At 45.9% G+C, this 25,952-nt stretch overlaps 1 protein-coding gene across 1 annotated transcript in view; it reads right to left on the bottom strand.

The window, feature by feature from the left end:
* The window catches only part of ARHGAP31 (Rho GTPase activating protein 31), a 189,270-nt gene that overhangs the window by 27,417 nt on the left and 135,901 nt on the right, over positions 1-25,952 (bottom strand). The window contains exons 5-6 of the mRNA XM_077293721.1: positions 8,105-8,212; positions 7,275-7,459 (exon numbers count right to left, since the gene is read on the bottom strand). Of these exons, the coding sequence (XP_077149836.1) occupies positions 7,275-7,459; positions 8,105-8,212 (293 nt within the window). The remainder of the gene's footprint in view (positions 1-7,274; positions 7,460-8,104; positions 8,213-25,952) is intronic.

Genomic DNA, 25,952 nt, shown 5'->3' on the forward strand with positions numbered 1-25,952 from the left:
AGTAGTTATATTCTTGGACATAGGAGCAGTATTATAGTAGTTATATTCTTGTACATAGGAGCGGTATTATAGTAGTTATATTCTTGTATATAGGAGCAGTATTATAGTAGTTATATTCTTGTACATAGGGGGCAGTATTATAGTAGTTATATTCCTGTGCATAGGAGCAGTATTATAGTAGTTATATTCTTGTACATAGGAACAGTATTATAGTAGTTATATTCCTGTGCATAGGAGCAGTATTATAGTAGTTATATTCTTGCACAGAGGAGCAGTATTATAGTAGTTATATTCTTGTACATAGGGGCAGTATTATAGTAGTTATATTCTTGTACATAGGGGCAGTATTATAGAAGTTATATTCTTGTACATAGGGTGTTGTGAACTCCGTTCTCGAACTCCCTCCGGTGGTCAGGAATGGTACTTCTGTGAGTTCTGTCCGTGGACTCCCTCTGGTGGCTGAAAGTGGAGCTGCTGGTCTGGAAGTGGCTTCCTCAGCTGCATCATTTAGGACTGGGCTGGTTCCTCTATTTAACTCCGCTCAGATCATTACTTGATGCCAGCTGTCAAAGTATCAGTACTGGTTCAGATCTCTCTTTGATCCTTCTGATGTCCTGTTTACTTCAACAGAAGCTAAGTCCCTGTTAAGCTCATTTGTTGTTCATTTGTGTACTGAATATATTCCTTAGTACCTGTTTATTTTCTGTCCAGCGGGTAATCATGATTTTGTTTTGCTAGCTGGAAGCTCTGGGTGGCAGCGGGGCGCCATCGCACCGTGAGTCGGTGGGGGGGTCTTTTTGCTCTCTCTGTGTGGCTTTTGTAGATTTTTGTGCTGACCGCAAAGATCCCTTTATCTATACTCTGTCTATTTAGTAAGACTGGCCTCCTTTGCTAAAAAAACTGTTTTCATCTCTGTGTTTGTACCTTCCTCTTAACTCACAGTTAATATATGTGGGGGCTGCCTTTTCCTTTGGGAAATTTCTCTGAGGCAAGTGAGGCTTTGTTTCTCTTTAGGGGTAGTTACCTCTCAGGCTGTGAAGAGTCGACTAGGCAGAGTCAGGCACGATCCACGGCTAATTCTAGTGTGTGTGATAATAGGATTAGGGTTGCGGTCAGCAGAGCTCCCACTTCCCAGAGCTCGTCCTATTTTGCAGTTTGACTATCAGGTCAGTCCAGGTTCTCCTAACCACCAGGTCCATAACAGTACAGCCGGCCAAAAGTGTTAATGCATCTCAATAGAGGGATAAGAGAAGTTCTGAGACCATTTTTTTTTCTCTGTAGTGTGCTCTGCCTTTCTTTTCCCCTTAACCCTTGGGTGGTTCAGGAATCAGGTGTAGATATGGACATTCAAGGTCTGTCCTCTTGTGTGGATCATCTCACTGCACAGGTACAAAGCATTCAGGATTATGTAGTTCAGAATCCTATGTTAGAGCCTAGAATACCAATTCCTGATTTGTTTTCTGGGGATAGATCTGTTTCTGAATTTCAAGAATAATTGTAAACTGTTTCTTGCTCTGAAACCTCGCTCCTCTGGTGACCCTGGTCAGCAAGTAAAGATCATTATTTCCTTGTTGCGGGGCGACCCTCAAGACTGGGCATTCTCCCTAGTGCCGGGAGATCCTGCATTGCTTAATGTAGATGCGTTTTTTCTGGCGCTTGGATTGCTCTATGACGAACCAAATTCTGTGGATCAGGCAGAGAAAATCTTGGAGAAAGGGCATATACGCCTGTCGTCATCACCATTAGGAGCAGGGTTCTTTTTTGTGGCCAAGAAGGATGGTTCTCTGAGACCTTGTATAGATTACCGCTTTCTTAATAAAATCACGGTCAAATTTCAGTACCCTTTGCCTCTATTGTCTGATTTGTTTGCTCGGATTAAGGGGGCTAGTTGGTTTACCAAGATAGATCTTCGAGGGGCGTATAATCTTGTGCGTATTAAGCGGGGCGATGAATGGAAAACCGCGTTTAATACGCCCGAGGGCCATTTTGAGTATCTGGTGATGCCATTCGGGCTTTCTAATGCGCCATCTGTGTTCCAGTCCTTTATGCATGACATCTTCCGAAAGTATCTGGATAGATTCATGATAGTATATTTGGATGATATTTTGGTCTTTTCGGATGATTGGGAGTCTCATGTGAAGCAGGTCAGAATGGTGTTTCAAGTCCTTCGTGCTAATTCCTTGTTTGTAAAGGGGTCTAAATGTCTCTTCGGAGTTCAGAAGGTTTCCTTTTTGGGCTTCATTTTTTCCCCTTCTACTATCGAGATGGATCCAGTTAAAGTCCAGGCCATTTATGATTGGACTCGGCCTACATCTGTAAAGAGCCTTCAGAAATTCCTGGGCTTTGCGAATTTCTACCGTCGCTTTATCGCTAATTTTTCTAGTGTTGTTAAACCACTAACTGATTTGACCAAGAAAGGAGCGGATGTGGTGAACTGGTCCTCAGCGGCCGTTGAGGCGTTTCAGGAACTGAAACGTCGTTTTTCTTCGGCCCCTGTGTTGTGTCAGCCAGATGTTTCGCTCCCTTTTCAGGTTGAGGTTGATGCTTCTGAGATTGGAGCAGGGGCTGTTTTGTCTCAGAGAAGTTCGGATGGCTCTGTGATGAAGCCATGTGCTTTCTTTTCTAGAAAGTTTTCGCCTGCTGAGTGTAATTATGATGTTGGCAATCGGGAGTTGTTGGCTATGAAGTGGGCATTCGAGGAGTGGCGACATTGGCTGGAAGGAGCCAAGCATCGCGTGGTGGTCTTGACGGATCACAAGAATCTGACTTATCTCGAGTCTGCCAAGCGGTTGAATCCTAGACAGGCTCGATGGTCACTGTTTTTCTCCCGTTTCGATTTCGTGGTTTCATACCTTCCGGGTTCTAAGAATGTGAAGGCTGATGCCCTTTCAAGGAGTTTTGTGCCTGATTCTCCGGGAGTTTCTGAGCCGGCTGGTGTTCTCATGGAGGGGGTGATTTTGTCTGCTATCTCCCCTGATTTGCGGCGGGTTCTACAGGAGTTTCAGGCGGATAGACCTGACCGCTGTCCAGCAGAGAGACTGTTTGTCCCAGATAGATGGACTAGTAGGGTTATCTCGGAGGTTCATTGTTCGGTGTTGGCTGGTCATCCTGGAATTTTTGGTACCAGAGATTTGGTGGCTAGGTCCTTTTGGTGGCCTTCCTTGTCGCGGGATGTGCGTTCTTTTGTGCAGTCCTGTGGGACTTGTGCTCGGGCGAAGCCCTGCTGTTCTCGTGCCAGTGGGTTACTTTTGCCCTTGCCGGTCCCGAAGAGGCCCTGGACGCATGTTTCCATGGATTTTATTTCAGATCTCCCTGTCTCTCAAAGGATGTCGGTCATCTGGGTGGTTTGTGATCGCTTCTCTAAAATGGTCCATTTGGTGCCCTTGCCTAAATTGCCTTCATCCTCTGATTTGGTTCCGTTGTTTTTCCAGCGTGTAGTTCGTTTGCATGGCATTCCGGAGAACATTGTGTCGGACAGAGGTTCCCAGTTTGTTTCGAGGTTTTGGTGGTCCTTTTGTGCTAAGATGGGCATTGATTTGTCTTTTTCTTCGGCTTTCCATCCTCAGACAAATGGGCAAACTGAACGAACCAATCAGACTTTGGAGACCTATCTGAGATGCTTTGTTTCTGCTGATCAGGATAATTGGGTGGCCTTCTTGCCATTGGCTGAGTTCGCCCTTAATAATCGGGCCAGTTCGGCTACTTTGGTTTCACCTTTTTATTGTAATTCCGGTTTCCATCCTCGTTTTTCTTCAGGGCAGGTTGAGCCTTCGGACTGTCCTGGTGTGGATTCTGTGGTGGACAGGTTGCAGCAAATTTGGACTCATGTAGTGGACAATTTGACATTGTCACAGGAGAAGGCTCAACGTTTCGCTAACCGCCGTCGCCGTGTTGGTCCCCGACTTCGTGTTGGGGATCTGGTTTGGTTGTCGTCTCGTTATGTTCCTATGAAGGTTTCTTCCCCTAAGTTTAAGCCTCGTTTTATTGGGCCTTATAAGATTTCAGAAATCCTCAATCCTGTGTCATTTCGTTTGGACCTTCCAGCTTCTTTTGCCATCCATAATGTGTTCCATAGGTCGTTGTTGCGGAGATATGTGGCGCCTTTGGTTCCTTCCGTTGACCCTCCTGCTCCGGTGTTGGTCGAGGGAGAATTGGAGTATGTGGTGGAGAAGATTTTAGATTCTCGTATCTCGAGACGGAAACTTCAGTATCTGGTCAAGTGGAAGGGCTATGGCCAGGAGGATAATTCCTGGGTTCTTGCCTCCGATGTCCATGCTGCCGATTTAGTTTGTGCCTTTCGTTTGGCTCATCCTGATCGGCCTGGGGGTTCTGGTGAGGGTTCGGTGACCCCTCCTCAAGGGGGGGGGTACTGTTGTGAACTCCGTTCTCGAACTCCCTCCGGTGGTCAGGAATGGTACTTCTGTGAGTTCTGTCCGTGGACTCCCTCTGGTGGCTGAAAGTGGAGCTGCTGGTCTGGAAGTGGCTTCCTCAGCTGCATCGTTTAGGACTGGGCTGGTTCCTCTATTTAACTCCGCTCAGATCATTACTTGATGCCGGCTGTCAATGTATCAGTACTGGTTCAGATCTCTCTTGGATCCTTCTGATGTCCTGTTTACTTCAACAGAAGCTAAGTCCCTGTTAAGCTCATTTGTTGTTCATTTGTGTACTGAATATATTCCTTAGTACCTGTTTATTTTCTGTCCAGCGGGTAATCATGATTTTGTTTTGCTAGCTGGAAGCTCTGGGTGGCAGAGGGGCGCCACCGCACCGTGAGTCGGTGGGGGGGTCTTTTTGCTCTCTCTGTGTGGCTTTTGTAGATTTTTGTGCTGACCGCAAAGATCCCTTTATCTATACTCTGTCTATTTAGTAAGACTGGCCTCCTTTGCTAAAAAACCTGTTTTCATCTCTGTGTTTGTACCTTCCTCTTAACTCACAGTTAATATATGTGGGGGCTGCCTTTTCCTTTGGGAAATTTCTCTGAGGCAAGTGAGGCTTTGTTTCTCTTTAGGGGTAGTTACCTCTCAGGCTGTGAAGAGTCGTCTAGGCAGGGTCAGGCACGATCCACGGCTAATTCTAGTGTGTGTGATAATAGGATTAGGGTTGCGGTCAGCAGAGCTCCCACTTCCCAGAGCTCGTCCTATTTTGCAGTTTGACTATCAGGTCAGTCCAGGTTCTCCTAACCACCAGGTCCATAACAATAGGGGCAGTATTATAGTAGTTATATTCTTGTACATAAAAGCAGTATTATAGTAGTTATATTCTTGTACATAGGGGCAGTATTATAGTAGTTATATTCCTGTGCATAGGAGCAGTATTATAGTAGTTATATTCTTGTACAGAGGAGCAGTATTATAGTAGTTATATTCTTGTACATAGGGGCAGTATTACAGTAGTTATATTCTTGTACATAGGAGCAGTATTATAGTAGTTATATTCTTGTACATAGGGGCAGTATTATAGTAGTTATATTCTTGTACATAGGAGCAGTATTATAGTAGTTATATTCCTGTACATAGGAGCTGTATTATAGTAGTTATATTCTTGTGTATAGGGGCAGTATTATAGTAGTTATATTCTTGTACATAGGAGCAGTATTATAGTAGTTATATTCTTGTACATAGGGGCAGTATTATAGTAGTTATATTCTTATATATAGGGGCAGTATTATAGTATATATTCTTGTACATAGGGGAAGTATTATAGTAGTTATATTCTTGTACATAGGGGAAGTATTATAGTAGTTATATTCTTGTACATAGGGGCAGTATTATAGTAGTTATATTCTTGCACATAGGGGCAGTATTATAGTAGTTATATTCTTGTACATAGGGGCAGTATTATAGTAGTTATATTCTTGTACATAGGAGCAGTATTATAGTAGTTATATTCTTGTACATAGGGGCAGTATTATAGTAGTTATATTCTTATATATAGGGGCAGTATTATAGTAGTTATATTCTTGTACATAGGGTGCAGTATTATAGTAGTTATATTCTTGTACATAGGAGCAGTATTATAGTAGTTATATTCTTATATATAGGGGCAGTATTATAGTATATATTCTTGTACATAGGGGAAGTATTATAGTAGTTATATTCTTGTACATAGGGGAAGTATTATAGTAATTATATTCTTGTACATAGGGGCAGTATTATAGTAGTTATATTCTTGCACATAGGGGCAGTATTATAGTAGTTATATTCTTGTACATAGGGGCAGTATTATAGTAGTTATATTCTTGTACATAGGAGCAGTATTATAGTAGTTATATTCTTGTACATAGGAGCAGTATTATAGTAGTTATATTCTTCTACATAGGGGCAGTATTATAGTAGTTATATTCTTATATATAGGGGCAGTATTATAGTATATATTCTTGTACATAGGGGAAGTATTATAGTAGTTATATTCTTGTACATAGGGGAAGTATTATAGTAGTTATATTCTTGTACATAGGGGCAGTATTATAGTAGTTATATTATATAGTTATACATTTCTGGACAATGCCTTTACATGTTACATAAGACACGAGGAGGATCCTGGAATATTTGTCTGTTTTGTTTTGAGCTGTTTGGTGTCAAGAACATTTGCATTAAGTTACAGCATTGCAAAGTGAGAACAGATCCCTTCGCACATCATTTCTTGGCACTGAATGAGAATTTCCTTAGCGATACGACATCAGATAAATTATGAAAATAAACATGGAAGCAGTGGAGCCAAAAACAGCACGGTGACCACAACTGAGTTTATCAGCCGTTAGTTTTGGGTTCGATCATAGACAAGGTCATAATAGCTTAAAATTGCTTTTGGATATGTGCCATTATGTGATGTCCAGAGAGGACTTGAGGGTCAGGGGGGTGGTATTTTACTACCTATTAAACAAAACCCTGTTTCACTTTGAGTATAACATAATAGAAATATATAAAGAGATTTTTGAGTTCCATGTTTCCTTCTTCCTCATTTCCTTGTCCTGTGTCTGACTGTTAAGACAAACCGCTGCAGCAGGAGCCTCTCCCTCTTCTCGGCTCTATAGGCAGTATTACACAATGATAGGTTAGCCTTGCCCCATGGATGAGTCAAACTCTTGATGCTCATCCCAAATGAAAATGGAGCTGACCAACAGGAGATCAACCCCCATGTTCCCTAGGATTTCTACAAAAATGTTTCCAGATCCTTCAGAAAATTCTTCAAAAAAAAAAAAGAATAAGGTTGTATAGTCCCTTTAAATTGAGTGAGAGGACGGAAAAGATGAAACCCTATGGCCACACACTTACCAATAGGTGCAGGCTTGCTGGCCAAAAATAGGTCCTCGGGGTCCCTGTGCTTGATGGGGGCCATGGGACATTTACTGAAGATCTGGTCCACATGATTGAGGATGAACTCGATGACAACTTGCTGGACTCGTACCTCCATGAAAGCTGCATCTCCATTACACCCCGAATCCTCGATTTCTTTGGACCTGGCAGCATAAATGATATGGAAATTGTTTAAGAATGATACATCATGAGTTAGGAATTGAACTGATGGAGCCCCCTAGTGGTCAAAACAGCATGAAGAACAATAAAAAGATAGAATTTCTACAAAAGTACCAGATTGGCTACAAAATAGGATCCTCACTAGACCTGCGACCAACATGGCCCCCATCCCAAACTTCAGAATAGCTAAACAAGGGATGCATCTATACACAACCAGGTAGATTTGGCATCCAGAATGAACCTGATAAAATATTTTTGTGCACAAAGAGTCACAAGAATTCAGGAAATACAGTATGCTCTAATGTACATGTTTAATCCCCTCAAGGGTGGGGTCAAGGGCGTAACTTGAAGCTAATTGGCTCAAAAGGAAAAATCTGTGGAACTTATTACTCTAGTGTCTTCTTATGTGGAAGAGAGGCCTTTGGGGCATCCTGACTCAAAAACTTATATAATACTTGCAAAAGTAAAAAACAAAACAAAATAAACCAGTAAATATAATAGTTTAAGATTACACCTTAGAAGATACAGGACCCTTATTATGTTTTTATTAGCATTCCTGTATTCCCAGATGCCTTTTTTAGGAGAGGGGTGCAAAATAACAATAGAAAAAAATCCAATCATCAATGTACCTTAGAAGGTTAGGAGCCCAGACAAGGGCCAGGTTCCTGATATGCATATTGGTGGTGGAGCTGAAGGAGGCGATGTGAGTCAGGTGTCTGCTCAGGTATTCCAGAGTCCTAGAAAATAAAGGCAAAAGATCAAAAAGTCAAATACAATGTAAAGACTGAACAGAGAGACGTCGTCAATATACCGGCACCCACTGAGAGGATGGAAGGGAATAGTGGAATATCACTTTATCAGTCCTTCGGATCATCACAGAGAGATGATTAGGAATCATACCACTCCACACTTATTCCATATCGTATCTTAAAGGGAACCTGTCACCACGTTTTTGGAAGATGGGATAAAAATAGCGTTAAATAGGGGCAGAGGTGGGCATTACATTAGTGTGTTTGTTATGCGTTTATTACCCACCTAAGTTGCCGAAATACCTTTGCAAAGTCTCCGTTTTCGCCTGTCAATCAGGCTGGTCTGGTCAAAAGGGCGTTGTCTTCCCCCAGATTTTGCGTAGTTTTCCGTTGGTGGCGTAGTGGTGTGCGCATGCCCAAGGTCCCGAATCCACTGCCAGGGGATTTAAAAGAGCGCGCTGTTCGTTATTTCCTTGGTGATCGGTGGGCACGGCCATCTTCCTTTGGCCGCGCGTGCGCAGAAGCAGCGCTCTGCTGGCCGCGGCTTCAGGAAAATGGCCGCCGCGATATCCATCTGCGCACGCGCGGCATCCCGCAGCCATTTTCCTGAAGCCGCGGCCAGCAGAGCGCCGCTTCTGCGCATGCGCGGCCAAAGGAAGATGGCCGCGCCCACCGATCACCAATGAAATCACGAACAGCGCACTTTTTTAAATCCCCTGGCAGAGGATTCGGGACCTTGGGCATGCGCACACCACTACGCCACCAACGGAAAACTACGCAAAATCTGGGGGAAGACAAGACGCCCTTTTGACCAGACCAGCCTGATTGACAGGCGAAAACGGAGACTTTGCAAAGGTATTTCGGCAACTTAGGTGGGTAATAAACGCATAACAAACACACTAATGTAATGCCCACCTCTGCCCCTATTTAACGCTATTTTTATCCCATCTTCCAAAAACGTGGTGACAGGTTCCCTTTAAGCTTTCAAAGGAAATTAATAAAAGCAGGTAGGAAAAGAAGTTAGCTACTTCCTCTGCGACCATTCTTCTATTTCACCATTAAGTTAAGGATTCCAGTCAAGTAATTTAGGAACCATACCCTTACAGGCAATTAATTATTTGTGACAAATTGTGAGGAGGACCTGGTGAGGAGCCTCTTGTTGACCATATGACAAAACATACAAGCCAATGAGAAGTAACATGGCAGACAATGGTGGCTGTCAGGTGCTTACTACCTATCTCTCTCATACAGCTTCACTTCACAGTAGATAACACAGGATCCACCACTCACAATAGGTGGTGTCACAACTCACCTCCTCCTCCTGTACAATGACTGATAATACCTCTATATACAGTACATAACACAGGATCCATCATTCACAATAGGGGATGTCACAGCTCACCTCCTCCTCCTGTACAATTACTGATAACACCTCTATATACAGTAGATAACACAGGATCCACCATCCACAATAGATGATATCACAGCTCACCTCCTCCTTCTGTACAATGACTGATAACGCCTCTATATACAGTAGATAACACAGGATCCACCATTCACAATAGATGATATCACAGCTCACCTCCTCCTGTACAATGACTGATAACACCTCTATATACAGTAGATAACACAGGATCCACCATCCACAATAGATGATATCACAGCTCACCTCCTCCTTCTGTACAATGACTGATAACGCCTCTATATACAGTAGATACCCAGGATCCATTATTCACAATAGGTGATGTCACAGCTCACCTCCTCCTCTGTACAATGACTGATAACACCTCTATATACAGTAGATAACAGAGGATCCACCATTCACAATAGGTGATATCACAGCTCACCTCCTCCTCCTGTACAATGACTGATAACACCTCTATATACAGTAGATAACACAGGATCCACCATTCACAATAGGTGATTTCACAGCTCACCTCCTCCTGTACAATGACTGATAATACCTCTATATACAGTAGATAACACAGGATCCACCATTCACAATAGCTGATGTCACAACTCACCTCCTCCTCCTGTATAATGACTGATGTCACCTCTATATACAGCAGATAACACAGGATCCACCATTCACAATAGTGTTGTGATCCGCTTTTTGGGCTCCCCTGGTGGTGGCTGGTGGTACTGGAGGCTTGTGTGTGCTTTTCTCCCTCAGCTCACCTGTTTCCATCAGTTTTGGGAGTTCCCTATTTAGCCTTGCTCTCCAGTCACTTCCTTGCCGGTCATCATTGTAACCTGAGTCTTTCAGTTGCATGTTCCTGCTACTAGTCTGCTGATCAGCTAAGTGGACTCTTGTCCTTTTTGTTTTGTATATTTTGTCCAGTTTACAGTTTTGTCATTCCCTGTTACTGGAAGCTCTTGTGGACTGAAATTGCCACTCCTGTGTCATGAGTTGACACAGGAGTCTTAAAGTAATTTCAGGATGGGTTTTTGAAAGGGTTTTTCAGCTGACCGTGAAGTCCTCTTTTGTATCCTTCCTCTATCTAGTAAGTGGACCTCGCTTTGCTAAATCTACCTTCATACTGTGTATGTCTTTTCCTCTGAACTCACCGTTAATATATGTGGGGGCTACTATCATCTTTGGGGAATTTCTCTAGAGGTAAGCCAGGTCTGTTCCTTCCTCTTCCAGGCGTAGTTAGTTCTCCGGCTGGCGCGTGGCATCTAGGCAGCCGTAGGAATGCTTCCTGGCTACTGTTAGTTGTGTGGTAGATTTAGGTCACGGTCAGCTTGAGTTTCCATCACCCGAGGGCTAGTCTGTTATTTTGTGTTTCTGATGTTCCCATGCCATTGGGGAATCATGACAGTATGACCGGCCGCTGTTAAAGTAATTGGCAGAAGAAAGGAGAGTAAAAGAAGTCTGTAGATTTTTTTTTTTTTTTTTCCTCTCATGTTTGCTACTTAGTTGGCTCAGTTGTATTTCTGCTCTATTTACAGCCTTGCCTTTCTCTCCTTCTAATCCTTGAATGGCTCTGATCTCTCCGGTTTAAGGATGGACCCTCAGAGTTTGGCTGCAGGTTTAAATAATCTTGCTACGAAGGTTCAGAATTTACAAGATTATGTTATACGTACTCCTATTTCTGAACCTAAGATTCCTACACCAGAGGTATTTTCCGGAGATAGATCTCGGTTTCTGAATTTCAAATGTAATTGTAAATTATTCCTTTCTCTCAGACCTCACTCCTCAGGAGATCCTGTCCAGCAGGTTAAGATTGTAATTTCCTTGCTGCGAGGTGACCCTCAAAATTGGGCATTTTCATTGACACCAGGGGATCCTGCGTTGCTCAATGTGGATGCGTTTTTTCTGGCTTTAGGGTTGCTGTATGAGGAACCTAATTTGGAGATTCAAGCTGAAAAAGCTTTAATAGCCCTGTCTCAAGGGCAAGATGAAGCTGAGATATACTGCCAAAAAATTCGTAAATGGTCTGTGCTTACTCAGTGGAATGAGTGCGCCCTAGCGGCAAATTTCAGAGAGGGCCTTTCTGATGCCGTTAAGGATGTCATGGTGGGGTTTCCTACGCCCACAGGTCTGAATGAGTCCATGACAATGGCGATTCAGATTGATCGGCGTTTGCGGGCGCGCAAACCCGTGCACCATTTGGCGGTATCTTCTGAAGGGACGCCAGAGAAAATGCAATGTGACAGAATTCTGTCAAGAAGCGAGCGGCAGAATTCTAGGCGCAAAAATGGCTTGTGCTTCTACTGTGGTGATTCCGCGCATGTTATATCAGCATGCTCTAAACGTACTAGGAAGGTTGACAAGTCTGTTTCTATTGGCACTTTACAGTCTAAATTTCTTCTGTCTGTAACTCTGATTTGTTCATTATCAGTTATTACCGTGGATGCCTATGTGGACTCTGGCGCCGCTCTGAGTCTCATGGATTGGTCCTTCGCCAGGCGCTGTGGGTTTGATTTGGAGCCTCTGGAAGTTCCTATACCTCTGAAGGGTATTGATTCTACACCTCTGGCTTGTAATAGACCACAGTTCTGGACGCAAGTGACTATGCGTATGACTCCAGACCATCAGGAGATGATTCGCTTCCTCGTGCTGCATAATTTACATGATGTTTTGGTGCTTGGATTACCATGGTTACAGTCTCATAACCCAGTACTGGACTGGAAAACTATGTCTGTGTTAAGCTGGGGATGTCGGGGGGCTCATGGGGACATACTTTTGGTTTCTATCTCGTCATCTATTCCCTCTGAGATTCCGGCATTTTTGTCGGATTTTGGGGATATTTTTGAAGAGCCTAAAATTGGTTCTCTCCCTCCCCACAGAGAGTGTGATTGCGCCATAGATCTGATTCCAGGCAGCAAATTTCCAAAGGGTCGTTTGTTTAACCTATCTGTACCTGAGCATGCTGCCATGCGAGAGTATGTTAAGGAGTCCCTGGAAAAGGGACATATTCGTCCTTCTTCGTCACCTTTAGGAGCTGGGTTTTTCTTTGTCTCTAAAAAGGATGGCTCGCTGAGGCCGTGTATTGATTATCGTCTCCTGAATAAAATTACAGTCAAATATCAGTATCCGTTGCCGCTGCTTACTGATTTGTTTGCTCGCATAAGGGGGGCTAAGTGGTTCTCTAAGATTGATCTCCGTGGGGCGTATAATTTGGTGCGAATTAAGCAAGGGGATGAGTGGAAAACCGCATTTAATACGCCTGAGGGCCACTTTGAGTATTTAGTAATGCCTTTCGGCCTTTCTAATGCACCTTCAGTTTTTCAGTCCTTTATGCATGATATTTTGCGTGAATATCTGGATAAATTTATGATTGTGTATTTGGACGATATTTTGATTTTTTTCTGAGGACTGGGAGTCTCATGTTCAGCAGGTCAGGAGGGTTTTTCAGGTCTTGCGGGAGAATTCTCTGTGTGTAAAGGGTTCTAAGTGTGTTTTTGGGGTTCAAAAGATTTCTTTTTTCGGGTACATTTTTTCCCCTTCTTCTGTTGAGATGGACCCTGTCAAGGTTCGGGCTATTTGTGACTGGACGCAGCCTACTTCTCTAAAGGGTCTTCAGAAATTCTTGGGCTTTGCTAATTTTTATCGTCGATTTATAACTGGTTTTTCTGGTGTTGCTAAGCCTCTTACGGATTTGACTAAGAAGGGTGCTGATGTTGCCAATTGGTCCTCTGCCGCTGTGGAGGCCTTTCGGGAACTTAAGCGCCGCTTTTCGTCTGCCCCTGTGTTGCGCCAGCCCGATGTCTCTCTCCCCTTTCAGGTTGAGGTCGATGCTTCCGAGATCGGAGCGGGGGCGGTTTTGTCGCAGAAAAGTTCCGATTGCTCAGTGATGAGACCTTGTGCGTTCTTTTCTCGAAAATTTTCTGCCGCCGAAAGAAATTATGATATCGGTAATCGGGAGCTTTTGGCCATGAAGTGGGCATTTGAGGAGTGGCGTCATTGGCTTGAGGGTGCTAGACATCAGGTGGTGGTTTTGACTGATCACAAGAATCTGATTTACCTTGAGTCTGCCAGGCGCCTGAATCCTAGACAGGCGCGCTGGTCGTTGTTTTTCTCTCGGTTTAATTTTGTGGTCTCATATCTACCAGGTTCTAAGAATGTGAAGGCGGATGCCCTTTCTAGGAGTTTTGAGCCTGATTCCCCTGGTGATTCGGAACCTACAGGTATTCTTAAGGATGGGGTGATATTATCCGCTATTTCCCCAGATCTGCGACGTGCTTTGCAAGAGTTTCAGGCGGATAGACCTGATCGCTGTCCACCTGGTAGACTGTTTGTTCCTGATGATTGGACCAGTAGAGTCATCTCGGAGGTTCATTCTTCTACGCTGGCGGGTCATCCTGGAATTTTTGGTACCAGGGATTTGGTGGCTAGATCCTTCTGGTGGCCATCTCTGTCTCGAGATGTGCGTGTTTTTGTGCAGTCTTGTGATGTGTGTGCTCGGGCCAAGCCTTGTTGTTCTAGGGCTAGTGGGTTGTTGTTGCCCTTGCCTATTCCAAAGAGGCCTTGGACGCACATCTCTATGGACTTTATTTCTGATCTTCCTGTCTCTCAGAGGATGTCTGTTATCTGGGTGGTGTGTGACCGTTTTTCTAAGATGGTTCATTTGGTGCCATTGCCGAAGTTGCCTTCCTCGTCTGAGTTGGTTCCTTTGTTTTTTCAAAATGTGGTTCGCTTGCATGGCATTCCTGAAAATATCGTTTCTGATAGGGGTACCCAGTTCGTTTCTAGATTTTGGCGGGCATTCTGTGCCAGGTTGGGCATTGATTTGTCTTTTTCGTCTGCCTTCCATCCTCAGACTAATGGCCAGACGGAGCGAACTAATCAAACTTTGGAGACGTATTTGAGGTGTTTTGTGTCTGCGGATCAGGATGATTGGGTTGCCTTTTTGCCGTTGGCGGAGTTTGCTCTTAATAATCGGGCTAGTTCTGCCACTTTGGTTTCCCCTTTCTTTTGCAATTCGGGGTTTCATCCCCGTTTTTCTTCTGGTCAGGTGGAGTCTTCGGATTGTCCTGGAGTAGATGCTGTGGTGGATCGGTTGTATCGGATTTGGGGACAAGTGGTGGACAATTTGAATTTGTCCCAGGAGAGGACTCAGCGGTTTGCTAACCGCCAGCGTCGGGTTGGTCCTCGTCTTCGTGTTGGGGACTTGGTGTGGTTGTCTTCCCGTTTTGTCCCAATGAGGGTTTCTTCTCCTAAATTTAAGCCTAGGTTCATCGGTCCCTATAGGATTTTGGAGATTATTAACCCCGTTTCCTTTCGTTTGGACCTCCCGGCATCTTTCGCTATCCATAATGTGTTCCATCGGTCGTTGTTGCGGAGATACGAGGTGCCGGTGGTTCCTTCTGCTGAGCCTCCTGCTCCTGTGCTGGTTGAGGGTGAATTGGAGTACGTTATAGAGAAGATCTTGGACTCCCGTATTTCCAGGCGGAGACTCCAGTACCTGGTTAAATGGAAGGGCTATGGTCAGGAAGATAATTCTTGGGTAACTGCCTCTGATGTTCATGCCTCGGATTTGGTTCGTGCCTTTCATAGGGCTCATCCAGGTCGCCCTGGCGGTTCTTGTGAGGGTTCGGTGCCCCCTCCTTAAGAGGGGGGTACTGTTGTGATCCGCTTTTTGGGCTCCCCTGGTGGTGGCTGGTGGTACTGGAGGCTTGTGTGTGCTTTTCTCCCTCAGCTCACCTGTTTCCATCAGTTTTGGGAGTTCCCTATTTAGCCTTGCTCTCCAGTCACTTCCTTGCCGGTCATCATTGTAACCTGAGTCTTTCAGTTGCATGTTCCTGCTACTAGTCTGCTGATCAGCTAAGTGGACTCTTGTCCTTTTTGTTTTGTATATTTTGTCCAGTTTACAGTTTTGTCATTCCCTGTTACTGGAAGCTCTTGTGGACTGAAATTGCCACTCCTGTGTCATGAGTTGACACAGGAGTCTTAAAGTAATTTCAGGATGGGTTTTTGAAAGGGTTTTTCAGCTGACCGTGAAGTCCTCTTTTGTATCCTTCCTCTATCTAGTAAGTGGACCTCGCTTTGCTAAATCTACCTTCATACTGTGTATGTCTTTTCCTCTGAACTCACCGTTAATATATGTGGGGGCTACTATCATCTTTGGGGAATTTCACTAGAGGTAAGCCAGGTCTGTTCCTTCCTCTTCCAGGCGTAGTTAGTCCTCCGGCTGGCGCGTGGCATATAGGAAGCCGTAGGTATGCTCCCTGGCTACTGTTAGTTGTGTGGTAGATTTAGGTCACGGTCAGCTTGAGTTTCCATCACCCGAGAGCTAGTCTGTTATTTTGTGTTTCTGATGTTCCCATGCCATTGGGGAATCATGACACAATAGCTGATGTCACAACTCATCTCCTCCTCCTGTATAATGACTGATGTCACCTCTATATACAGTAGATAACACAGGATCCACCATTCACAATAGATGATGTCACAGCTCACCTCCTCCTCCTGTACAATGACTGATAATACCTCTATATACAGTAGATAACACAGGATCCACCATTCACAATAGCTGATGTCACAACTCACCTCCTCCTCCTGTATAATGACTGATGTCACCTCTATATACAGTAGATAACACAGGATCCACCATTCAAAATAGATGATATCACAGCTCACCTCCTCCCCATCCTGTACAATGACTGATAACACCTCTATATACAGTAAACACAGGAGCCACCATCCACAATAGATGATATCACAGCTCACCTCCTCCTCCTGTACAATGACTGATAACACCTCTATATACAGTATATAACACAGGATCCAACATTCACAGTAAATGATGTCACAGCTCACCTCCTCCCCCTGTACAATGACTGATAACTCCTCTATATACAGTAGATAACACAGGATCCACCATTCACAATAGGTGATGTCACAGCTCACCTCCTCCTCCTCCTGTACAATGACTGATAACACCTATATATACAGTAGATAACACAGGATCCACCATTCACAATAGGTGATGTCACAGCCCACCTCCCCTTCCTGTACAATGACTGATAACACCTCTATATACAGTAGATAACACAGGATCCACCATCCACAATAGGTGATGTCACAGCTCACCTCCTCCTCCTCCTCCTGTACAATGACTGATAACACCTCTATATACAGTAGATAACACAGGATTCACCATTCACAATAGGTGATGTAACGGGTCACCTCCTCCTCCTACTGTACTATGACTAATAACACCTCTATATACAGTAGATAACACAGGATCCACCATCCACAATAGATGATGTCACAACTCACCTCCTCCCCATCCTCTAAAATGACTGATAACACCTCTATATACAGTAGATATCACAGGATCCACCATTCACAATAGGGGATGTCACATCTCACCTCCTCCTCCTCCTGTACAATGACTAATAACACCTCTATATACAGTAGATAACACAGGATCCACCATTCACAATAGGTGGTGTCACAACTCACCTCCTCCTCCTGTACAATGACTGATAATACCTCTATATACAGTACATAACACAGGATCCATCATTCACAATAGGTGATGTCACAGCTCACCTCCTCCTCCTGTACAATGACTGATAACACCTCTATATACAGTAGATAACACAGGATCCACCATTCACAATAGGTGATGTCACAGCTCACCTCCTCCTCCTGTACAATGACTGAAAACACCTGTATATACAGTAGATAACACAGGACCGACCATTCACAATAGATGATATCACAGCTCACCTCCTCCTCCTGTACAATGACTGATAACACCTCTATATACAGTAGATAACACAGGATCCACCATTCACAATAGGTGATTTCACAGCTCACCTCCTCCTCCTGTACAATGACTGATAACACCTCTATACACAGTAGATACGGTAATACAGGATCCACCATTCATAATAGATGATGTCACAACTCTCCTCCTCCTCCTGTACAATGATGATATCTCCTTTATATACAGTAGATAACACAGGATCCACCATTCACAATAGGTGATTTCACAGCTCACCTCCTCCTCCCCCTTTACAGTGACTGATAACACCTCTATATACAGTAGATAACACAGGATCCACCATTCACAATAGGTGATGTCACAGCTCACCTCCTCCTCCTGTACAATGACTGATAACACCTCTATATACAGTAGATGACACAGGATCCACCATTCACAATAGATGATCTCACAGCTCACCTCCTCCTGTACAATGACTGATAACACTTCTATATACAGTAAATAACACAGGATCCACCATTCACAATAGGTGATATCACAGCTCACCTCCTCCTCCTGTACAATGACTGATAACACCTGTATATACAGTAGATAACACAGGATTCACCATTCACAATAGGGGATGTCACAGCTCACCTCCTTCTCCCTTTGCACTTGCTCATTAGATGCTTCAATACAAAAGATAGAACCTGAGTCAGTCTATTCCTGCTAATGTGCATGTGCATTTCCTGAAGGAACAGTGATCAGTGAGTGAAAAAGATACATTTAACAAAAAACCTGTGATTCAAACATTAGGTGATGTGCGGCGGACACACTCCACAGAGGCATTAGTTGATTTCCTCCAAGGCTCTGCCTCTGCTGACTGTTGCCATGTTAGGGTTGGTTTATCGCCCCTTGTGCACAGATGTAGGGTCTGCACAACTGGGAAAGCTCCTGCTGCCAATACTCTGGTGTGTAAATAACCTCATATATACACCAGAGCTCCAGAGTGACATCCTCGGTATGACGGACGCTCATGTCTGCGCCTTCTGGATCCAGAGCTGATAATAAACTGATGGGTAAATATTTATCCTAATAGTAACAGATACCTGGAATTCCTCCTGGGGGAATTACAGTATGGGAAGGATGAAGCCCCCTACCGCAGGAGCACTATATAAGGTCCAGGCCGTCTACACACAGCGCCATACATCAGCTAATGTTACAAAAGAACAATGCCGAGAATGTAACATTGTAACCAAACTCATCTGTAGTAGAAACCAGCAGGAATGTTTTATCTTATTATTATTACTATTTCAGATATAAGAGAGAGGATGAAATATCAATCACCTCTAATCCTCGCTCTATTCCTAATTCCCCAGTGGATTCCTGTGACAATTGCATCAAGAAATCCTGCAAGTCATACACGGATACGATCAGGGTTACCGTCACTAGTTGATCCAAGCCAGCAAGTTCCCCTTAAATCAGGGATGGGGAAACTTTTTTCTGCCAAGGGCCATTTGGAATTTTATAATAGCGTTCGGAGGCCGTATAAAAATATTAACTTAAAAATTAACAAACTATATTGATTCAAAGATTTAAATAAATTGCAGCTCCCCCCACCACAAAGTATAGTGCAACAACCCCCCACACCCAGTATAGTGCACCTCCCCCCACACACAGTATAGTGCAGCCCTCCACACACAGTATAGTGCAGCCCCCACACACAGTATAGTGCAGCTCCCCCACACACAGTACAATGCAGCTCCCCCCCACACACAGTATAGTGCAGCTTCCCCACACACACAGTATAGTGCAGCTCCCCACACACACAGTATAGTGCTGCTCCCCAACAAACAGTATAGTGCAGCTCCCTCCCACACACAGTATACTGCAGCTCCACCCACACAGTATAGTGCAACTCCCCCCCACACACAGTATAGTGCAGCTCCCTCCCACACACAGTATAGTGCAGCGCCCCACACACACAGTATAATGCAGCTGCTCCAACACAGTACAGTGCAGCTCCCCCGCACACACAGTACAGTGCAGCTCCTCCACACACACAGTACAGCACAGCTCCCACACACAGTATAGTGCAGGTGCAGCTCCCCAATACACAGTATAGTGCAGACACACACGCACACACAGTATAGTGAAGCCCCTGCACTCACACACACTCACAATATTCACCCCTCCTCCTTGTTTCCCGCGCTGCTCCAGGCTCTGCTCTACTGCTGGTACAGCGTGGCCCACGATGAAGTGACGTCATCATGCACCCGCTGAGTCACAAGCAGAGGGGAGTGATGGGAGAGGGAGCGTCTGACGCTCTCTCCTCCATCAGTGCTTTCAATTGTATCCGCGTCTATGATGCCAATAAGTTGAATGAGCAATGGTGCGGCGCTGGGCTACAGAGCGGCCGTCTGCGCGCACCTCAGCAGAATTAAAGGGCCTGTGGCCAATAACGGGCAAAGTGGCTGTGGGCCGCAGCAGATGATATTGGGGTACGCAGTTTTACACCATTCCATCCGATGCTCGGCATTGTGCTTGGTGATGTACTGCTGCATACTGCTGCCCGGCCATGAAGCTCCCGGGGGGGGGCAGTGTTTGTGCTGCTACCAGAGGTGGTCTGGACTCTGCAGTTATGGGGTCAGCAGAGTGGTGGTGACTTTTCTGTCCTCTGATCCTCAGCACTCGGCCCCCCGCTCTGTAACGTTACGGGGTCTCCACTTCGCAGGTGACTTGCCGCAGTTTCTTCCACTTCCCAATAATATCACTCACAGGTGATGGGGGAAGATTCAGGAGGAATGAATGTCATGGACGGACTTGTTACCCCGGTGGCTCCTTTTACAGGACCGTGCTGGTATCAGGAGCTCTGCACCTTCTGCTGTTGTGTCACATGGTAGTAAAGGCAGGCGGGGGGCTGGAGGTTATACACCGGGGGGCGAGGGGCCGAATGTTATACATGAGGGAGCAATGGGACTGATGAATAAAACCGGAACTTATTGATTACAATGTATCTATCATTATGTCCATTTCCAATATGACTGCTGACATCATTTTGTGTCCCGCTGTAGCAGTAGGTGGCACTTTGCTGGGCAGGCGCCCGCTGGAGGGTACTTTGGCCCCTGTGGACAGCCCCTGCTGGGTATTGTGGGCTCACCAGCTGTCTACCTCTGAATGTTTTGGAATGTTTTGTCGAAAATAATATAAATTCTATATAAAGTTCTGCTTTGCTTATTTGTGTTGCTAGGACAACAGGAAGCGAGCGTTTCCTGCACCGCGGTCGCAATTGTTATTTTGACGGTGATCTTCTGAGTGGGAGCATTTATGTGGCAGCTGCAGAACTGCGGCGTCTCGGTGTTTTGTGCTGCAGCCAGAAACCCGTCTCCTCCGCATGAGAAGCGCGACATCTAAACGGTGCAGACCGAACGCCGCCCTCGCTGGGGTGTAAAACGTTCTCACTTTCTGGGGGGAGGGGGCGGATGGATCGCCATAATTCAGGAAAGTTAAACTTATGCAGACTCTGCGGGCACAAAAAGTGACCTCACCGTCCTGGAGGAGTTTTATGTAAGACGGGTGGTGCCAGTTGTTGGCAAGGGACAAAGTGGCAAAGATTTGGAAAGCTGCTGCGATGCAATCCGAGGCTCTTCTGTGCTTTTTCTTTTCCTTTTTTTTTCTCTTGAAAGGGCACAAAATTCTCCTGATAATTTATTTTATAATGTATCTTTAAAGGGATGGAGCGCAGCTTTTCTGACACCTCAAATCACAAAGTTACAAACGTAAATAAGTTTCTGTCTGCCTGCAACTACCACTAGGGGGAGCTCACAGCCAGCACTAGGGGGAGCTCACAGCCACCACTAGGGGGAGCTCACAGCCACCACTAGGGGGAGCTCACAGCCACCACTAGGGGGAGCTCACAGCCACCACTAGGGGGAGCTCACAGCCAGCACTAAGGGGAGCTCACAGCCAGCACTAGGGGGAGCTCACAGCCACCACTAGGGGGAGCTCACAGCCACCACTAGGGGGAGCTCACAGCCACCACTAGGGGGAGCTCACAGCCACAAACAAGGGGCAGCTCACAGCCAGGACTAAGGGGAGCTCACAGCCACCACTAGAGGGAGCTCACAGCCAGGACTAAGGGGAGCTCACAGCCACCACTAGGGGGAGCTCACAGCCACCACTAGGGGGAGCTGACAGCCAGGACTAGGGGGAGCTCACAGCCACCACTAGGGGGAGCTCACAGCCAGCACTAAGGGGAGCTAACAGCCAGCACTAGGGGGAGCTCACAGCCACCACTAGGGGGAGCTCACAGCCACCACTAGGGGGAGCTCACAGCCACAAACAAGGGGCAGCTCACAGCCAGGACTAAGGGGAGCTCACAGCCACCACTAGAGGGAGCTCACAGCCAGGACTAAGGGGAGCTCACAGCCACCACTAGGGGGAGCTCACAGCCACCACTAGGGGGAGCTGACAGCCAGGACTAGGGGGAGCTCACAGCCACCACTAGGGGGAGCTCACAGCCAGGACTAAGGGGAGCTCACAGCCACCACTAGGGGGAGCTCACAGCCAGGACTAAGGGGAGCTCACAGCCACCACTAGGGGGAGCTCACAGCCAGGACTAAGGGGAGCTCACAGCCACCACTAGAGGGAGCTCACAGCCAGGACTAAGGGGAGCTCACAGCCACCACTAGGGGGAGCTCACAGCCAGGACTAAGGGGAGCTCACAGCCACCACTAGGGGGAGCTCACAGCCACCACTAGGGGGAGCTCACAGCCACCACTAGGGTGAGCTCACAGCCACCACTAGGGGAGTTCACAGCTAGGACTAAGGGGAGCTCACAGCCACCACTAGGGGGAGCTCACAGCCATCACTAGGGGGAGCTCACAGCCAGGACTAAGGGGAGCTCACAGCCACCACTAGGGGGAGCTCACAGCCACCACTAGGGGGAGCTCACAGCCACCACTAGGGGGAGCTCACAGCCACCACTAGGGGGAGCTCACAGCCACCACTAGGGGGAGCTCACAGCCAGGACTAAGGGGAGCTCACAGCCACCACTAGGGGGAGCTGACAGCCAGGACTAGGGGGAGCTCACAGCCAGGACTAAGGGGAGCTCACAGCCACCACTAGGGGGAGCTCACAGCCAGGACTAAGGGGAGCTCACAGCCACCACTAGGGGGAGCTCACAGCCAGGACTAAGGGGAGCTCACAGCCACCACTAGGGGGAGCTCACAGCCAGGACTAAGGGGAGCTCACAGCCACCACTAGGGGGAGCTCACAGCCACCCCTAGGGGAAGCTCACAGCCACAACTAAGGTTCAGCTCACAGCCATCACTAGGGGAAGCTCACCGCCAGGACTAAGGGGAGCTCACAGCCAGGACGAAGGGGAGCTCACAGCCGCCACTAGAGGAAGCTCACAGCCGCCACTAGGGAAAGCTCACAGCCACCACTAAGAGGAGAGCTCACAGCCACCACTACGGGGAGCTCACCGCCAGGACTAAGGGGAGCTCACAGCCACCACCAGGAGGAGATCACAGCCATCACTAGGGGAAGGTCACAGGCACAACTAAGGGGAGCTCAAAGCTACCACTAGGGGTAGGTCACAGCCATCACTAGGGCAAGCTCACAGCCAGGACTAAGGGGAGCTCACAGCTACCACTAGGGGAATGTCACAGCCAAGGCTAAGGGGAGCTTACAGCCACCACTAGGGGAAGCTCACAGCCACAAACAAGGGGCAGCTCACATCCGGGACTAGGGGAAGGTCACAGCAACCACTAAGGGGAGCTCACAGCCACGACTAAGGGGAGCTCACAGCCACAACTAAGGGGAGCTCACAGCTACCACTAGGGGGAGCTTACAGCCACTACTAAGGGGGAGCTCACAGCCAGGACTAGGGGAAGGTCACAGCCACCACTTTGGGAAGCTCACAACCACCAAGAGGGAGCTCATAGGCACCACTAGGAGGATCCTACAGCCACCACTAGGGAGAGCTTACAGCCACCACTAGGGGAAGTTCACAGCCACCACTAGGGGAAGTTCGCGGGCACCAATAGAGGAATTTCGCAACCACCAATAGTAGCTCATAGCACTACTAGGGATAGTTCACAGCAAACCGGGGATGATAGCAATTTTTGCTACATCTCGGGCATTGATGCAAGTCACAGACAAGAGTGACTGGAGGCAGCAGCGAGCAGAGAAAGAGCGAGAGCAGTTAGAGAGCTGTAGTGCAGGACCAGGCCCCTTGCACATGTGGCTCATTTGTATGAAAATTCGCAGATGGATTTCTATAAAAAGGAGGCACAGACTTACAAAACAAAGGTATGGACGTCATCAACATTAAAGGGACTTTGCATAGAAGAGTTAGTTTGGGGTCAAAAAACTGCTCATCTTGTGATTGAACTTTGATGAGGTCTTTGATGACAACTCAGCTGAGAGAAGGTCAGAAAAAGACAGATAAAAAAAAGTTACAGATTCTCCCGTCAGACCATCATGAAGAGCTCACTGACAGATTTTCGGATCACTCATTCTGCAGCCAGCAATAGACAATGTAACACACAGAGGCTTCAGAAAGAAAGTGATGCAATGTTTGTAGTGAGAACCAATTGCAGAAATGATTTTTAGCTCCAAATACAAGCATTTGAGTAAAAAAATAAAATTATCCCATTTAAACAAACTACTTCTTGTAGGCTGAAAATCAGCGCTCCCACCCTTCTGAGGATTTAGGGGAGTTACATTTCTCTGATATAGAGCTGCACACATGTAGCATGAGATTTCGCATTTCATACTACAGTCGTCCACTTGCCAAGTTTTACAGTCGCTGATCTGATTGATGTTCGTGGCGTACAGAACGCCTCGCCAACATTTATAAGTTCCGATAACTGTGCTGCCGCAACCCCTCCACATCTGTTTCATGCACCGATATCCACTCCCAAAAGCTGCGATTTGACGCCAAGTCTCTGTACAATCACAGAGCATCACATGGAGGATCCGGCGCACACATCTTCATAAATTTGGCACATTTTTGGGGGTCTGTTTTAAAGGTCAAAATTGAAATCAGCTGTCATTGATTGTGCCAATTTCACAATTAATAATAAATCTTTATCGCTCGGAATTATCCACCTCTCCTGGAAAACCAAACCCACATTTTTAAAAGTTGAGAAAAGTCACAATGTTTGAGTGGTTTAATATATTTACATGCAGAAACGCTTCCTTCCTGCAGCTGCCACTAGGGGGAGCTAAGTAGTATATTGAATACAGACTTATTATGGCACTCAATGTAAGGACTGTATGCAGTCGCTCTAGAGCTCCCCCTACCTGTAAAAATGGGAAATATATACTAACTGGGCAAATAGCTTATATTCATCAGACCAGCGAATCGAGAGGTAACATTTGGTTTACAGTCCCTAAAAATTCAGTTCTAAATGTTTTTTTATATCAGTATTCTACCATTAAATAATTTTGTTTCTGTTGTGCATCTAGCAAAAAAAAAGTTAGGACTTGTTTTTTTAGACTTCATTTTTATCTGACAACTCAGGATACTGTCTGACAACTCTGATCACAAGTCCCAGTCACTAGAGATGGCTTGTGATAAAAAAAACATTACAGAGTTTCCCAGACCGTACATCTCCCACTTTAATTCATTTCCCTCTTTGTCATCATTTATAATATTATATTAATTAGAATTTTGTGAGACAAATTCCTGGAACTGGAGGGGTCAGACGAGAATGATACAGAAGAAATCTGACATTTACTGAGCATCTTAGTCATGTGGAAGTGGATGCATCGCTCTGTAATCCGCGGCCTGCGGTCTGTTGTGCAATAAACTGGAGAGCGAGTAAACAGTCACATCTGGGACAGATGCTGCTGCGCTCAAAAAGGGGAAATCAAAAGCATAAACATGCACAAAATAATGTCCCCTGGAGAAAAAGGATCCTCAATGCTCATACATAGAAATTAATACTGCCATACAGTGTACAGATACATATAGCGTCCAAATAATATTACTATATACTGGGTTAATGCACATTTCTAATTGGAGGTATTTGCTAATATTATTATTATACCCACTACATATTGGGATAGGATCTATTGGGATAGGATCTTAAAGATGGGAATACTCCTTTAAATAGGATAGTGTTAAGAATAGTATTGGGGATAGGGTTAGTGATAGGGTTGTGGATATGATTGGGTTTAGTTGGGGATAGAGTTGGGGATAGGGTTGGGGATACAGTTGGGATAGGGTTGGGCTAGGATTGGGGATAGGGTTGAGGATACGGTTGGGGATAGGGTTGGGGATAGGATTAGGGTTAGGGTTGGGGATAGGGTTGGGGATAGGGTTAGGTATAGGAATAGGGTTGGGGATACGGTTGGGGATAGGGTTGGAGATAGAATTGGAGATACGGTTGGGGATAGGATTGGGGATACAGTTGGGGATAGGATTGGGGATAGAATTGGGGATAGGATTGAGGATAGGGTTGGGGATAGGATTGGGGATAGGGTTGGGGATAGGGTTGGGGATAGGGTTGGGGATAACATTGGGGATAGGGTTAGGGATAGGATTGGGGATAGGG

The sequence above is a fragment of the Ranitomeya variabilis genome, chromosome 3, assembly GCF_051348905.1.
Source record: "Ranitomeya variabilis isolate aRanVar5 chromosome 3, aRanVar5.hap1, whole genome shotgun sequence".
Taxonomy (NCBI): domain Eukaryota; kingdom Metazoa; phylum Chordata; class Amphibia; order Anura; family Dendrobatidae; genus Ranitomeya; species Ranitomeya variabilis.